Source organism: Myxocyprinus asiaticus, chromosome 7 (assembly GCF_019703515.2).
Source record: "Myxocyprinus asiaticus isolate MX2 ecotype Aquarium Trade chromosome 7, UBuf_Myxa_2, whole genome shotgun sequence".
NCBI classification, from domain to species: domain Eukaryota; kingdom Metazoa; phylum Chordata; class Actinopteri; order Cypriniformes; family Catostomidae; genus Myxocyprinus; species Myxocyprinus asiaticus.
In genome coordinates this window covers 17,399,343-17,418,343 of record NC_059350.1, presented here as the reverse complement: position 1 = coordinate 17,418,343, position 19,001 = coordinate 17,399,343, and the positions used below count along the sequence as shown (strand labels likewise).

Sequence of the window (19,001 nt, the reverse complement as noted above, 5' to 3'; positions counted from 1 at the left end):
TTATAAACATCTGCTATGCATTTACATATATTCACAGCTGTAAGGCAACTATAAACTTCAACACTGTGGGGCCTACTGAAATCTATTTTTAATTTTGTCTCCATTCGTAGAGCATTTCACTATCAATGCTGGGAGTCAAGCCATATACAAAACATTGACTCAACATTCCAATCCTCTTTAATTATATACACAGCATCAAATCTCAGAAATACCACTTAAAACAAGCCTTATTCTGTAGTCTGCCTTCAAGTGCACCTGAGAAGCTCAAACTTTCTGGTTGGGCAGTCGTTATTATGCCATCTTTCATGAGGACATGTCCATTCAACAACTAGGCAACTCAGGTATTCTTAAGAATTCAGAGTTTCCCACTGGTAAGTATGACTTTGCTGGCAAGTGCACGTAACTCGTAATCATGATATTGCTGACTCCATAGGAAGGTTACATGGTTGCATACTGTATATTATATTGCATACTGTCTAAACACTGCTGTGCTAAGTTGTATGTTATTTCAACTTATAGTAGCATGCACGAAATGAAATGTTGACTTAATGTGGTAAAATCGAAACTCATCTGGTTTTATTCAAGACAAAACTAGTATTTAACATGACTGAATCAACCTGAACACATTAGGTTGCACCAACAAAACACATTTTAAGGGTTAGATCAGGTAGAAATAGCTCCTTAAAGGGACAGTTCACCCGAAAATGAATAATCTCTCATCATTTACTAACCCTCATGCCATCCCAGATGTGCATGGTTTTTTCTTCTGCTGAACACAAACCAAAATTTTTAAAGAATATCTCAGCTCTGTAGGACTTCACAATGCAAGTGAATGTGTACTAAAATGTTGAAGCTCCAAAAAGCACATAAATGCAGCATAAAAGTGATCCATAAGACTCCAGTTGTTAAATCTATATCTTCAGAAGCAATATGATAAGTGTGGGTGAGGACCCCCTCCCACCCCCCAGATCAGAGGGACACGAGACTTCACGTGTCTCCAGCTGAGAAATGACTCGGATGTAACAGCTCCAGTTACAGGTCCACTACCATTAACCTCCCTTTGCTGAAAGGTGAGAGGTCAGGACTAGTTAGCATGACCCAAGGCTGGATCAGGACGCAAGTAAGACCATACTCATGCACATATGAACTCTCTCTCCCCTCCTGTCTGCTTGATCATGGAATCACCACTTTTCCATCTGGACAGCATGGGTGATATATTACCCATGTAGAATTGTTTGTTATTATGAGGGCATATGAGTAAAACTTGAGCCTGATCTTGAATAAGCTCGTGACCAGATTGGTTTATTGCAACAAAGGCAACAGAATGTGAAACTGATACAAGTTGACCCCTTGGTCAAGGGTTGCTAGTGGGTCCCCAAATATTTCAGAAAAAATATGATAAAAAAGAAATAAACAAACAAATAAATGTGTAAATAATAATAATACTAATAATAAATAAATAATTATATATATATATTTATTTTTTTTAACTTTTTTTTTTTAAATAAAGTAACATTTACCGAATTGACATTATTACTGTTTCATTCTGCTTTTAAAAGACTACACATTTTTCAGCTGTATTGAAAATTTTTATCTTTAGGTTTATACATCTAAAACTAATGTAATAGCAGTTACTAAAAAAATATGTTTAATACTGTAAAGATTTTCCAGATAATATTTTAATAATTTATTTTGGGTTTAGAACAATTACAATATAAATATGATATTTAGAGGTCCTTGGCATCAAAAACGTTGAAAACCCATGTTCTACTGCACACAATGTATTTGTTTTTTTTGAAGGCGACGGAGCAACAAGCTTGCCTTTATGACAACGTGCATAATAAACACCACTAAATGTCAGTCCACCATGCATTCTAAACATCAAACATACCATGTAAGCTATTCAAACAGATGTTGGCATAATAAGTGTTGCAGGCTGTTTACCTAGAAAAAGAGAAACAGGTTGTTGAATATCAGAACCGTGAAGTAAAGCAAATTGCCGTCGTCGCCCTGCAATGGTTCAGTGGTGAGCTACACATGTACAAGGTTCTCAATGTGTTTTCAATTACCATGGGGTGGGGGGTTTGTAGAGATAAAGAGGAATTTTGATATGGTCCACGCGAGTTGGAAGACAACCTATCGGATGACTAACATGTGCACTTGCACCTTGCGTAACACAAAACAGACGAGTCCATTTAGTCTAGCAAGGTGTCAGAAAGATAATATATAACCCAGGATAATTTAGAGTGCATGTTCCTAACATGACAGTACTGTCCTACACATCCATAGGCTGCACTGAGATAAATCTTTGTTCCCACCTCTACAGTAATACAACTGAGAAGGTCAATATAGCCCATATGTTGTTTGTTGCAGAGAGCTATATCATTATTTGCTGGGGGCAATCTGAAGAGTTAAATGTAGTTCAAATGATTTACATTTAAGACTCAAAAGAGATTATAAATATCCATTTCCCATATGTTAAGGTAAACATGTTTGGTAGGTGCATGGATTTCCCTGTCCACTTCTGCATATCACGGCCCCCTTCGGCATATCACAGTGCTGTTTTGCGGCCCGTTTGGCCCTGTTTCGAGGCCAGCTCACCAGGAAAAGTCCCGGTTCTCCCTATGACCAGTCCATGTAGAGACTATACCAACATTTTGTGGCTTACCAAAAATATCGTGGCAGTTTCCGGTTGAAATTAACTCTAGAGGTGCTAAAACAAGACTTTTATTAACTTTCACACAAATAACTAGAAAAACAGCAGATTATCAGTTCATAAACACTTATTTCCCCTTGTTCTTCAAACAATGCTATCTTATGACCTCAAAACACTTATACTTTAGTGTAGGGGTTGGCAACCTATGGCACGCATGCCAGCATTGGCACGCAGAGGGGTAATCACTGGCACGCTAGCAACAGCGAAAGAGGAGTAGACTATTTTATTCATATGAAATTCCGCACCTGCAGTCCAATCTACATCTTGATGTAATCCTTCCTCACAATCATGCAGTTTTCATGTGCTGAATGGGAGGCTAAACAAAAAGTTAAAATGTGACGAGACTGCAGTATACCCAACAGACTTGTGCAAGCCATTCATGCATCATGAGCCGGCAGCGCTTCACTTTCAGTTAATCGCACGAGTAAATGCGCCCGCTTTGCTTCGGTCAGGCTGCACGGATGACAGCCTACATTCTGTGTTTCATAAATTAATCAGCTAATGACCAGGAAAATAAAAAATGGCACTCCATGTCAAAAAGGTTTCCTCATAAGTTTATTAGTGCCTGACTTGAAGGCAATAGATTTTAACGTTTGCATTACACAACCATCTCCATTTATAACGTTGTTTGGGTGCAATAACATTGCCCATTAGCTCAACTTCTAGAGTGTTGAACTTGCAACGTGAAGGACCGGAGTACGAGTCCTAAAGAACAGCAATTGCATTTTCCATCTCACATTTGCTTTTTCTGACACTTTCGGTTAGGTTTAGGCTTAAGGTTTAGGGTAAGGGGTAATTTTTTTTTATTATTATTTAAAACTCTATAGAGCATGACCCTTAAAAACCTCATCTTTTTTAGGAAAAAATGACACCACTTGAAGGACAGTTCACTTTAAAACTGCCATGACAAGCGTAAGGAGCAACGCAACATAATTCTGCCAAAAAAATACATAAAATTAAATTCAAATAAAGCCATAGTCATGTTTTTTGTTTTTGTTTTTCATGAGCTCAGGATGGAATGAGCTTTTAAAAATACAGGTGTGTTCGACAACATTGCACATATAGATATAGGGGCAGTTATAATGATCTTCTCCATTATTTGATTAATTACAACGAAACGCTAGAAAATATAAACGCATCTTTTAAACTTTGAATTCATTTTCTTTTTACTACCTGCTTTCCACTAGTCTCGTGTAGCCAGATATTTGACTATGGCATAAGTCTGGACTCTATAGCAGCTTCAATTGACCAAGAACCACACAGGAAAAACCATCTAACTGACATGTTAAGTGACCAATCACAGTCGGTTTTGTCATTACGGGGTGTTTAGGGGCGGGGTTATTGGAAATGTATAATACCATAATAAAAGACTTATATAATGCAGAGTTTCCGTGACTGATTGCACAGAAAGCACACAGGAGAATAGCAGAAAATATGTAGAGAGTCTAAGTACAGCACAGAAAACCTCATTATAGAGAATTTCAAAGATGTGACTAAGCAAACAAAGCATAAAATGCAGCTCTGCTAGTGGATATCTGCTTTACTTTCTGCTACGTGCCTCAAATGAAACTCTGAATATCTTTAAATGATTTGATGTCACTAACCTGGCAAACTTGGGCAAAGATTATTATGTCCTCTAAAGCACTCATTCTATCAATGCTGAACTGATCGAGAAAATATTTTCCAGTTTTGTGTGCTAAAGCTTTCTGCAGGCAATACAATATTAATTGTACCAGGCAAAAAGTGCATTTGGGAATAATGTGCAATAAACAATTTACATACAAAGGATGCATGTTCACTCTGAAAAGTAAGACAGTTACTTAATTTTAATATGGCGCAGTGCTATTTTAGCTCATTTAGCATCTGCTTAAAATGCATTGTATGTGTTTAGTGAATAAGAACAGCACACAAAAGTGGTATAAATACAGCATGCCAAAGTAGCATACATGTTTTGTGAATTCACCCAAGTTTAAGGGAGTAATATACTGGTCACAAATCTGGCATGAGCATGTTATTTGTAATGACATGGTGCTTTGTTTCTGCTGCCATTTTTCTTTCCATATTTATCAGGGCACACTTCTTGGAAAGTTTTTGTCTAGTCTCTATAGCTTTCCTCAATGACAAAAAAAGTGCAGTGAATGTTTACTGTGTAATATCCTCAGCATAAACAGCACATGGGATGGGATGGTGTTTTACTGTTTTCTCGTAACTGTCGTCTGATTGAGTATAATAACTATTGGCATTTACTCATTCTGTGTGTGTTAGTACAGGATACATTGTTATGGAAGAAGCTTTCAGTTTACAAAAAAGTGTGGAAAAACAATGGTAGACTGATGAATATCTGAATAAACAAATCCACTGGCATGTGCACACTAGACAGAGCAGCTCCAGGTCAAATGTTATTAGGTAACAGTCTGAGCAGTGTTTGATAGCTTTAGTAATATCTGAATGTTTATCCTCCCAGTGAGTCTCTGCATTTTACATAGTGAGTCATCACCTCCCAAACAATAGAGAGTAAGAGAATGCGAGAATATAACAAAACCCTTGCCAACTGCCCATAATCACTACCAGTCCTCTGCCATCGCCTTGCACAAGCCTTGCACAAACCCTGATATCACCAATAGCTTTTATATGCTGTGTTAGCCTCCCTAGACCACACATTTGAGGTTAAACGCATGCATGCCCACTTTCTCCTTCACAACAAATAGTGTTTTGTTGTTTGCAACATCCTTTGATTGAACGGAGAGACTATGATTGTGTTTACATACACTAATTATGCTTAATAAGCCAACAACGTGTGTGGTCATGTAACTCTTCAGGGGTAAGGTCAAGTGGTTTAAGCAAAAAACTGGTAGGCACACATAGATTTTTGCCCATTTACTAATTTCACATTGCATGTAAACACCTTTACCAGAGTTCTTACCGGCTTATCCAGTGTTGTGTGCATGCCTGTTTATGTTTTGACGAAAAAGCTAAGAATAATGAGATGATTTCAAATCTCATTTAAACGTGTGTTTTTTCCCCCTCGATTTTGTAAATACACTGATTTTTGGTAGTTATTTTTAGAGCATGTAAACACTCTATGTTAGCAAACTGGATGCCTAACGTGTGCGGACCACCTCGTGTTAAACCCCCCGGCGGAACATACTGCCCTTGCCTTTATCAGATGGCACAGGTTAGAGCAGAATTTTTCCAAATGTAAGATTAGAATCAAGCTGAAAGTAATCAAAGCTAACCTGGAGTGATCTTGGATTAATCTGGCCTTGGAGTCAGATTAAATTAAAAAAAAAAAATTATGTTGAAGAACGAATCCATAGAACACACTATGAAACATGGACCAGATCGCAAACAAGTGTCCACAGCATGGTTGTTGACCTTTGTAGTTGTAAAGACGGTTTTACAGACAGCTGTAAATAATTAAAAGCAGCGTAAGAGACAAACACGTCAGCTAATGGTAAGCTATCATAGAAGCTGCGTAACTGCATGTCTGCATTGAACTCTCAGTCTCTAAAAAGTGGCATCTCACATACACAGGCATTACACTGTCCAACTTGCGTGGAAGCACTAGAGGAATGAGGAGATGAAGTCTCAGTGTGTCCAGGAAACCAAAACAACATATAACACACTTCCACAGTACAGGTCGCCCTAGGAACACATCTGCTTTTTCTTAAGCAAGGCCTGGCTGTGCAGGACCTTGTGGGGGGATGATGCCTCTTCCCTTTTTACTCCCCCTACTGCAAATCAGTTTGACAGGAGATTTTTTTTTGGTTCCTCACTGATGGATGTATTGTTGGAGTACTGACATTTTAACATGTGAAACAAATAATTAAAGGAATAGTTCACCCAAAAATGAAAAGCCTGTCATCACTGATTCACTCCCAGTTTCTTTTTCCATGGAAAATAAATGTTAAAATGTTAACTTCAGTCACTATTGACTGTAAATGCATCTTTTTTTCATTAAATAAAAGTGAACGGTGACCAGGGTCAGAAATTCATCAAAAATGACAAAAATGACCCTAAAATTCCAAATGTGGGGGCAAAAAATGCCCTTGTAATGAATTCTTTCCTTTTTTATTTGTAACATCTGATATAACATTTAATTATATTATAGTCTTATTATACTCTTAGTTATACACTCACTGAGCACTTTATTAGGAAGACCTACACACCTACTTATTCATGTGATTATCTTATCAGCCAATTGTGTGGCAGCAGTGCAATGCATAAAATCAAGCAGATACAGGTCAGGAGCTTCAGTTAATGTTCACATCAACCATCAGAATGGGGGAAAAATTTGATCTCAGTGATTTCAACAAAGTGGCATGATTGTTGGTGCCAGATGGGCTGGTTTGAGTACTTCTATAACTCCTGATCTCCTGGGATTTTCACGCACAACAGTCTCTAGTGTTTACTCAGAATGGTGCCAAAAACATCCAGTGAGCGGCATTTCTGCAAACGGAAATGCCTTGTTGATGAGAGAGGTCAGTGGAGAATGGCCAGACTGGTTCGAGCTGACAGAAAGGCTACGGTAACTCAGATAACCACTCTGTACAATTGTAGTGAGCAGAATAGCATCTCAGAATGCACAACACATTGAACACTGAGGCAGATGGGCAACAACAGCAAAAAAATAAAAATAAAAAATCCTGTTAAATGTTATAAAAATGCCTCTGAAAATCAAATCCAGGGGGGCAAAAATTGCCCATTAATTTAAAAGTTCATTTCTGACACTGATGGTGACTGAGGTTGTCATTTCATTCCATGGAAAAATAGAAGTCATACAGGCTTGGAACAACATGAGGGCGAGTAAATAATGACAGAAGTTCCTTTTTTGGGTGAACTAATCTTGATTTATTGAAGTCAATCGATGTCAGTCTAAAAGTTTGGTTTAACTTAAAACCATCCTGAGTTGTTTGTAAACACCATTAATAAATATGTATTTGTTGACTAACCCCCCCCCCCACCCCAAAAAAAAAAAAAAAAAACAGCCAAAAGTTGTCAACTAGTTTATATTTCATCATTGACGCAACACTTCTCTCATTCCATCTGAAAGCTGAATAACTTATTGCTAAACAAAGACCTCAATTATGTTGTTGGCAGCTACAGCACTGTAGAATACGTGTACAGGCCAGTTTCCGAAGCGTGTCACTGAGTGCCTCGCTGGCGTGAGCCACGCATCACAATTCATCATGGGCAATACCTCATTGTGAATTCCCCTGCTGTTTTCAAATAGATCTCTGGGTAATGCTGTAATATACTGGCTTCCATAGGCACACATGTGGGATCCATACTTTTCCTTGCAGACATCTTTCTACACAGAAAGAACAGGAGCTGTTTTCCCATACAAAACATGCATTATTAACAAGTCTTTTTCGAGTGTGTGTGTTCCAGTGAGTCTCTGCTCGACTTCTGTCACGAACAGGCGAAAGAGCTAATCCTCTGTTCTCTGAGAGGATAAAAACGATAAACATTTACAGAAAGTATGCGAGAGAACGGCGTAGGGTTGAAAACAGGGAGTGTGCCTTATTCTACGAAAATATCTGATGATAGGAAACAGACTGTGGTGCTGTGTTTGTCCTGCCTCGGGATCTTCCCAAACAGTAAAATAACATTTTATATAATGTCCTGTTTTACTCGTTTATAGTAAATGGGTTAACATTACCTAATTTACCTCATGTTTTATCGAAATCGCAGAGGGCATTCCATCTAATTAACATCCTTAAACATGTTTTAACATGTTAATTAACATGTGTATTTGCAATCAAATCCAGAACCTCTGCAAGTAGACCAGGCCTTGGAATTTTGTCTACTGCACTTTGCTCTTACCACTACTCACAATTATAATTTTACCTCTTTCTTGATAAGACACAACAACCCGTTTCACACTCATTATTTTTTATCTCTCTTTCTCTGGGGTCTAATGGTGCGTTCAAGTCCTCCTGGGAAGTTCATACTTATGAAGTCAGAGATCGTATATATGATGTGATGTGCATTCAGGTGATTTTAGTTGGAGAGAAGGAACCACATTTTGTATTTGTTCATATGACAAAATGATCTGTATCTGTCTCTGTATTCGGATAGAACCAGGTGTGGGTGGTGCTAAAACCCGAAGTGTGTTAAAACTAAATGAAATGCCCATTTTTAAATGTTACTCTTATGTTTATAGTTTCTATTAATAAAATATGCCTTGTGTATGCATTATTGTAATAATAGCCTAATAATAATAATTATTATTATACAGCTGCAATCAAAATTATTCAACCCCCTGACCAGCAATACATTCTGGTGATGTGAATTAAACACATCAACTAAAACCTCAGTAAACAGTCAAAGTAAGTTTTAATACACATTTGAGTGATTTTGAGAACAAAGAGTTCAGTTTACCCAAATTTTAAAATAAAAAATAACTAATTCTCTCCACAAACGTCATGTCAAAAATATTCAACCCCCAAAGTCAATCATTTGTGGAGCATCCTTTATCCTTAATAACAGCAAATAAATGTTTCAGGTAAGTGTTCTCAGGCTTCGGACACTTCTCTATTAGAATTTTTACACATTTCTCATGAGCAAAAGCTTCCAGCTCATTGACATTCTTTGGTTTCTGTGCTGCCACTGCTTCCCTGAAATCCCAACAAAGGTTTGCAAAGGGATTTTAATGATGGACTGAAAGGGCCATTTAAGGACATTCTACGACCTATCCCTGAACCAGATTTTGGACAACTTGGATGTATCCTTGGTGTTATTGTCTTGCTGGAAAGTCCAGTGATCACCAAGCTTCAATTTACACACTGAAGGCATCACATTTTTCATGCCAAAATGGCCTAATACCTGAAAGAATCCATGGTGTAAGTCACATAGTCAGGATAGCCGTTTCCTGCAGCCGCAAAACACGAAGGTTGCTGTACCATATTTAAAAAATGTATGAATGGTGCTGCCAACTTTGTTATTGGAAATTGAAGTGCCTTGGAAATGTACTTTTAGCCATGACCTTTCTTGTGTAATGAAATAATCTCCTCTATTAGCTTTTGAGACAGCTTATTTTTAATTGCATTTTTTTGCATAGAAATACATTTTTGCTTACAATGCTAAACTTACATTTTAAAACTTAAATAAGTGCCATTGCAGACTGATGACTTAATTTTGTTTTAAAACAATTGTGTAGCCTTACATATTTAAGAAACAGCTACATGCAATAGGGGTTGAATAATTATGACATGGCTGTATTTTTAAAAAATCCTGTTATTTACAAATATTAGGTTATATATTCACACTATGACTTTGAATGTGTTACTCAACTGATATAGATGTAAAGTTTAAAAATTCTGGGTCATCAGAAAAGCTTACCTTTGTAAATCCTTACTGTCTTGGGGGGGTTGAATAATTTTGATTGCAACTGTAACAATAAATATTATTATTATTTTAAAATTATTATTTATTAAATTATAATTAAATTATTATTTTTTTCTTACCAGATAAAGCTGAATTTTTTGGCCACATTAACTGTGGAATATGTTGTTAACTTTTTCTGATATTAATATCTGCCTGAAACAGAATTTTTGTTCATCTGTTCATGTATAACAACATTATTCTGCAGGCAGGAGGTGTCAAGCAAAATGTGAAATATCAAGCACATAATGCACACAATGGATACAAATTCAAGCATTAAAAGAAAAACAATAAATCAATATAGCTGTCATGTTTTGTTTTCATGCCTTTTATTTTGAAATTAGTTTACTTCATGCCCCTTTATAGGGGCAGTGGTGGCTCAGCGGTTAAGGCTCTGGGTTACTGATCAGAAGGTCAGGGGTTCAAGCCCCAGCACCGCCAAGATGCCACTGTTGGGCCCTTGAGCAAGGCCCTTGACCCTATCTGCTCCAGGGGCGGACCCTGCACTCTAACCCCAGCCTAGCTGGGATATGCAAAAAAGAAGAATTTCACTGTATATGTGCAAAATGTATAATGTGTGATAAATAAAGAAAATTATTAATTATTATCTGGTCATGTGTCCTTGTCATGTGATTTCCTGTTCCCCTCATTTGTTCCTGTCATGTGGGTATCTGGTTTCATGTGTCTTGTTCTCTTATTATCAGTTCTGTTTTATCATTGGTTCTTATTTCATTGCCTAGTTATTTTGTTATTAGTTCAATTTTCCCAATGGTTGTCATGTTACCCATGTCCATGTATTTAAGCCCTCATGTTTGCCATTGTCTTTTGTCAAGTATTGTGTTTGTGTAACGTTGTGTCAGTTTTCAGTCAAGTTAAGTCAGTTTGTTTTGGATTCAGGTGTTTGGATACCAGCATTTTGTAAATAAAACTGCACTTGGGTTCTCACATCATCATCATCCTCGTCTGTTCCTGTATTCAGCCTGTCTCTACGTTACAACAGCCTACAAACAGGTGAAAGTCCTGTATGTCCATCAGGAATTTTTATGATAGGACACCATTATTTAGTTAAATAATAATAATTGTTGAATTTATACAACACCTTTTCAGTGCTAAAGAACACTTAACATTCTCAAATTTAGCACAGTTTAAAGAAGAAACAAGAGAGAGCAAGTTTCAGTTTCTTTGTTTTACATAAGCAGGAATATTCCGAATAGATGAATACTATATGGAACATTTCAACTTTTTTGGAATGAAGTCTTAACCAGATAATTACCATAATCGCTGATGTGAATATAAATGTGGTCAACTTTAAGAGACGGCTAGATGAGCTCCGACGTGAAATCATCACTTCAGGTCAGGAATTAAACAGCGCGCTCAGGTTTAGGCTATAAATAAATGCGTGGGAATCACGTGTGAATCATGTGATACATTAACATAGACATTTCAAGAAGTGGAAAATGTACATGATGTCGTATCTTAGTTAATATTACACTTGACAAGCTCCAGACGCACACAATTTACAGAGACCGCAAACGGAGTCGAGACCGCGCCCATCCGATCTGAAATCACACCGTGCGCATTTTCATTCATAGGGTTTACACTTTAGAAATATTGGCTGCACAGATTCATAAATTCATTGTAATTTAGAATATGTTCATTTTTCAATGTCACTTTATGCTTGTGTTTCTTGGATCATCAGTCAAACTAATATTTTTTTTTATATTATTCGAATTAATCCGTTATTCGTTCTGAAGTAATTATTCAGGCACATCCCTATAATTAATGTTTATCTATCTATTTTATCATTCAAGTGCGGCCACATATAATGATGGAAAATGTAGTTTTGTTACAAACGCTTGTTGCTGCATAAACCAGCCAAGTTTTATCGTTATTCTTCATTAACAGTACAAAACATGCATACAAACTAAACTGCACAGTCAAAATCCTCAATTAAAACTCTATTATTATCAATAACAATTTGCTTCCACCACAATTCTTACATCAACACCCCCCTACTCGGAAAGTCGGGGCTCAAAGAAAATTCTAACTTTCCCACTCGTAATTATGAATTTGTAGTGTTGTTCATGTTCTCTTAGTTTCAGCTTCAGACAACACGCCCTTGGACCGTCCACAGTCCGTTCTCTAACCGTCTGATGCATATAGCATACAAAATTGGAAAACTCTTTCCCAAACCACTCAGCAAGAACCTGATTGGCTGGTTCGATGGTACTTCCGCGAGTAGACGCACACAGGACATTTTATCAGTCTGCCGAAGCGGGCACGAGCAGAGCTGCATTTTCTGCATTGTTTACTTAGTTATATCTCTGATAGTTTACTGAGTTTTTCTGTGCTGTACTTAGACTCTACACATTTTCTGCTTTTCTCCAATGTGTTTTCTGTGCAATCGCTCGCAGAGACTCATGCGCCATTATATAAATAATTTTTACTCCCATGTCGGCCTTTTATTATGGTATGAAACATTTCCGATAACCCCGCCCCTAAAGACCATGTAATGGCATTACTGACTGTGACTGGTTTACTGGAAGTTAGATGGCTTTTCCTGTCTAAATGGGCCAAGACCTATGCCATAATCATAATCACCCTAACATTATTTGATCGAGAAAATGCAAAAGAGTTTTTCATTTATTACAAACAGCATGAATATAGGCTGTACTGTTTTGCCAGCTGATTTTATTTTTATTTTTATTTTTTAAATACATGCGCTTAATAAATCACTTGTAATTGTCAGTGACGATTAGTTTATCAAGCCACCACATTGCATGGTAAGTTCATTAAGATTCCCCACTGGGATTTTCCTCCCTGACTTAAACTCTTACAAAAACAGATGAACAGGAAGTTCTCTGTCGGCCTTCACAATGGGTAGCTACACCAAACCACCAATATGAAAGTCAATCTGATGAGCTGAGTACGTCAGTGGGTGCAGCTCACTGCTGATGAGACACTGCACAGAGCCAAAGTACATTTCAAAGACTGTAAAGTCAATATGTTGAATCTGTTGATGTAATATTGAACTCTTTTATATACTACCATTGGTAGTATACAACACATGCACACATTTTCACAACTCAGCACTTATTATTGTCATATACAGTATGGGACGTTCCCTAGAATCCAGTAGAGGGTGATAGGTTTCTTGTATGTCTTTTATTTTGAAGTTCTGCCCTTGTTTCCTGTTTCCCTTGATGATTTGTCCCAGGTGTGTCTTGTTACTAGTCTTGTTAGCCTTGTTGCTCTTTGTCTATATAATGCCCTCATGTTGTTTGTGTCTTTGTCAGTTCTTGTCCCTGTAACGCTGTATTTATTGTGTTTTCTAGCTATGTTTCTTGTTTTGTTCATGTTCTTCTTTAAAGGCTGTGATTATGTCCTCATCTTCACTCTCCAGTCATTAATGATACAAGATTTCTGTGAAGAGTGAGTAATGACTTTAATGTGTGCCCAAACTTTAAAGGCAAACTGATATTCTACAAATCCTTAATATCCAATAATGATAATCTATTCCATTATCTCTAATGTTCAAAGTAAATACTTTGAAGGTAGAAATGTAACACATTCAAAATTTCATCAAAGCTTGATGTAATAAATTTGGGTGTATATAGGGCTCAGGGAATGTGAACACTTACTCTGGTAGGGCCCTTCGTATGATTGAGTGTCGTTGTCGGTACACATCCAGTTTTGACAGACAGCTGCAGGAAGTGTGATTGGCAAAGCTTATGGTGACTGGCTTGGTCCCTTGCTTGATAGGAACTGTAATTTCGAACAGCTGCAGAATGAAAAGGGAAGAAATTTCACATTTTCAAAAAATATCCCAACAAGTCATACATTAATTGACAAAAGATGTGTAACTGAATGAAATGTTACTTAAATTTTAAGGATTTCTGTGCTGCATGTTAGAGTGACAAGAGTAATGACTGGTATATTTCTACTGGTGTTCTGCGAAAAAATTGTGTAAGTATGTACAGACGCAACCACAACTACTGTCTCAAACAAACTGGTAAGGCAAAATGGGGAACTCATGCAAGAAAACTTGCAAGGCAGGCGAATATTGTTAGACCAATAAATCAAAACCTCCTCCAGCTATGAAGAAACGTTCCAAGAAGTTTGTTGAACCGGCAATCATAAGTGGTAGTAACGGGAATGTGATGCAAAATTGGCCACATACTACATTTATGTACAGTTCCAACCTTTTGTTTTTGTATTAATAGATTTCATATTGAATGATTTTTAGATCATTCAGGTGGCAGTGTTGTACTCTTTTGATTTCTGATTGTTTATTGTCAGATTGAGAAAAGATCAGGAAAGAAGGTGGGCTTTTAAGTAATGAATGTTGACTATGATCAGAAGTATCTCGGGATGTAACTAATCTTTATGATTCAATGAATCCATTTAGATGTAAAGGTTTATAAAGAGGTTCTATGACTAATAACTCATCTAATACATTATAAGTCATTTATGTGCAGTTATATCATCATGAATAAAAAGGGTGACTTTAATACAATACTTGCCAAATAGTGAGCCAATTTAAACTAACATGTTATTAATGTAAAGGTACTTATGAAAACTTATTTTAATCAAAATCATAAAATGTCATAATTCATGATTTATGTCATGATGCAGCAAAACACTTTTTATTCTCTCCATGTTAATCTATTTTTGCTGCATCATGACATAAATCATGCCTTTAAGGCAGCAAAGTCTTAAGTGGCACTTTCAAACATTTTAGCGAAACAATAAAAATCCTTTCAAAATATCTGGTATGTTAAACCTTGCACATTATCTCCTGTAGGACTAACAAACTCCCCAAGAAACACATACATTAAAGGTATCGTGCCTGATGAGGAAGAGAATTATGGAATGTTCCAGTCTGACCCTGATCCCCTGGCTTGCTCACCTCACTCCACAAGGTTCCCTCCCTGCTTTTCCCTGGACCCATCTTCTACTATGCCTCTTCTATACACACGAGCATGAATTAGACACTTGCTAATCAACAGGCTAGATCTAAAGACAACAGCCAGAGCATTCTGAATCCATGAAAAACTACTGTATTGGACCACCATCAATCCAGACTGCACTGACAACACAGTGTAAGAATGTCTCTTTCTCGCACTCTCAGTCTTTTATGTTTCCAGAACTCCATTATTCAGTTGTTAATCTCTTTTACCAGGACAAGCGATCCAAAAAGCTTTACTTGCTCACTCTGTAAATGTGTCAGCCCACCAGTCTTCATAATAAAAGTACTTTACTGCAGTATTTACAGTCCACTAGAACTGAGTATTGTGTGAGTGCAGGTAAGATAAGGGTCAGACAAAACCAGAGATCCATTTAATAGCTTTAATTTAGTTTTAAAAAATAGTTACTTTTTTTTTTTTTAATACGGCCCTTCTCTCCCTCTCTCTCCCTCTCCTAGCAATTTACCTTGATACTTCAATGTTTTTAGCTTTTATGACAATGAAGAGGTATATGTTATTATTAAATTATACTGTTCTCAATGTCAATATCTTACCAATACTAATAGCATTTTGCTGTTGAAAACACTAGAACTGCTGGTTACCTGGATGTGTGTTTTGGATACTGATCTCCAATTAGGGATGGCATTATGCTGGAGACTTTACCAGAATCTTAACCAGCAAGCCTTCCTTGTTCAAGTTTCATCAGAAAGTCTATTTGATTGAATTTTTTTGCTGATGAACAAAGTGGCTATTCACATCTCAACCATGTTCATTTGATATACCTCTATATTTTACTCTTGACCCAGACATTTCTTCAATAAAAACTGGTTCTTGTAATTTCAGAGTCTAGATCTTACTAAAATATTTGCAATATCTCTACGTTGTATCTGCTGTTCAGGCTTTGTGCCCAGAGTGGGTGTGCTACATCTCTGGCGCAGTAGCGTGGACATGAAGACCTTGACCTGCTAAAGCGGCTCAACTGGTGGGAGGCGTCATGGTTTAAATCAAAAGAGCAGAACACATCACCTGCTGAGGTCAGCCCACCCAAAACTAGTGGGCAATTAATGGAGGCCTGCTTGCAAATAATTCACAACCATGACCTCCCAACCAAACCCCTGCCTCATCCACAACTCCCTAAATCAAAGCTTACCAGATCATCTAAGTTCTCTCTACACTGGAAAGCAGGCTTTAAAACAAAGCCAATGCAACTCATATAGTCTATTAAGCAATACCTTGAAACAAACACACAGCATTGTGACAAATAAACATTAATTACAGCACCTTAATTACAAGTTATTCTATGAAGCATGTTAAAAAGCCACTTTTGTAATGTTTATTTAATCATTTACTTGTTTGCCACAACAATTCAATGTCTTTGAATTATAATTTTCATTTGGGGGATTTTCTCAGCAAATATTTAGATATGTGATTATTTGTGAATAATTTGATTAATTAATCATCATATAATATTTAATATGATTAAATGGATAGTTCACCCAAAAATGAAACTTCTGTCATTATGTATTACCCTCATGTTTTTCCCAGTCTAAATGACATTCCAACCAGAGAGGAGATGTTAGGCAGGTTAACATAATACTAAAAAAAAGATGCTGACATTTAAAATCTCAAAACTGTTATTTTCTCTGGCTGCCGTTTAGTCTCTCTCACGCGGTTTTGCTCTTGACACTGGTTCAGATGACAGTGAGTGAGCATTTTCAGGCAATGCGAAGAGATACACCAGTTTGCCCATATCTCTACCACACTCGGCTCACCACTTGTGGGTGAATTCTCATGTATTATGTCCGGGACATGCGCTGCTCATAATGAATAAGCTTGCACTGCTCCACACAATCGTTTCTGTGCTAGGATGTGATGTCAAGTTGAGCGTTTCCCTCCTGGAAATGTATATATGCCAATTTTAGCCACAGGAAGTGGGGAAATACATTAGTAAAGTTTCAGGATGTGAAAAAAAAAAAAAAAAAAAAAAAATGTATTCTACATTCATTATGTATTTTTATTTACTATTTTCTATTAATCTTATAAATTAACGTGTTAAATTTCACAGCCATATATATATATATATAATGCATTCCTAAAGTATTCAGACCCCTTCATTTTTTTCACATTTTGTTATGTTGCAGCCTTATGCTAAAATGCTTTAAAAAAAAATTAAAAAAAATTAAAACATATAACAAGAATCATATACAATATTATTATTATTTTTTTTACAGACATTACAGAGGGAACAAACAAGAAATAAGAAAAAAGCAAACAAACACAAAAAATAAACAAATAAAATGGAGAATAAGGGAGAAAAAAAAAGAGAGAGAGAGAGAGAGAGAGAGAAATTCACAGCCTCTCAATAAGTCTAACAAACTATTATGCCTGAATGTAGTAGTTATAGTCTTATTATGTCCTGTATGCAAAGTTCATATTTGGTTGAATGATCTGATATACAAAGAAAGTGGTTGAAAGAGATAACAAACATAGAAAGTAAGATAAATAAATAAATAGATTAATTATTAATTAATACATTCTCATTTTATATATAAAAGAGATTATCATCATTATTATTATTACCATCATCATCATTTTAGTAATTGGATGAAGGGAAAAGAATAACACAGAGGAGTTGATGGGGGAGCAAATGTAAAAGTGCAAGTAATCTTAAGAAGAAGAAGAAGGGAATAGTTTATACTGAGTTTATTCGGTGTGTTCTATGTATGATTTTATATTGGAGTAGTTGTATGTTAGCATTTCTGCTTAAATTGAATGTATTTGTGCAAATTTGTTTCCAGAAATTATTTTCTGTGTTGATGTTGAGGCCTTTCTCCCATTGTTTAACTGGTATTGAATTTGTTGTGTCTGTAGATATGAATAAGGTATATAGTTTGGCCAATAATTGTTTTGAGTTACACATTTTTTTATTTCCTCAATGAGTGGTGGTGGTTTGGGGTAGTTGTTTCCAATGTTAGCTTTGATAGCATTTTTAATTTGTAAATAGTAAAAATATTGATTTTTGTCAGTTCTGGAAATGTGATGAACTTGTTATCTATGAAAAGATTATGTAGATGTGTGATTCCATTTTCTTTCCATCTGTCATTAATGAGTGGATAATTATACATTTTATTGACTTTCCACCATGCAGATAATGCAGGTTCTTATTTTTCCAATAAAATTAATTTACTTTGCTATGTAATGTGTCAAACAATTTTTAGTGGGTTGTATCAGAATCATTGTGAACAGGTAGTTTAATTTTGGTAATATTGACATATTTACTGTAGCAATTCTTGCTATGAGAGAGTGTGGTAGATTCATCCAGCATTTTAAGTTGTCTTCTATTGTTTTTAGTAATGGAGTAAAACTGAGATTAAATAAATCCAGTAGGTGGTGGATATGTGTATTCCTAGGTGATATTTCCTATGCTAAATGGAGTGTTCTGTAATCCTATGTCCTGAGGTATTTTATTTATTGGTAAAATTGTAGATTTAGTCCAATTTGTAGTGTAATCTGATATTTTAGAGTAATCATTAATATGAGTTTGATGACTTCTGTAAGTGATCTTTCTGGGTTTTGTAGATACAGTAGAATGTCGTCTGCGTACAACACGATTTTATGGTTAGTCTTTATCAATGAAAATCAGGTAATATTATTATTTTGTCTTATAGCTGCTGCTTAAGGCTCTATGAATAATGCAAAAAGTAACGGAGAAAGTGGGCATCCTTGTTTTCTCTCTTGTTGCAACTGAAATGATGGTGATATGGTGTCATTAGTGATAACTGATGCCTTTGGTGTACTGTATATAGTTCTGATCCAGTGGGTGAATGATTCTCTGAAAGTTTTGTAATGTGGTAAAGAGAAAGTGCCAATTTACTTTGTCAAATGCTTCTTCAGCATCCAGTGATACAATAATTGTGTTATTTTGTGGTTTA

The 19,001-nt window shown here is 36.2% G+C and overlaps 1 protein-coding gene across 2 annotated transcripts in view; it reads right to left on the bottom strand.

Moving 5' to 3' along the window:
• The window catches only part of vegfc (vascular endothelial growth factor c), a 69,399-nt gene that overhangs the window by 13,978 nt on the left and 36,420 nt on the right, over positions 1 to 19,001 (bottom strand). For both annotated transcript variants that reach the window (XM_051702974.1, XM_051702973.1), the window contains exon 4: positions 13,744 to 13,883. In XM_051702974.1, coding sequence (XP_051558934.1) covers positions 13,744 to 13,883 — 140 coding nt within the window. The remainder of the gene's footprint in view (positions 1 to 13,743; positions 13,884 to 19,001) is intronic.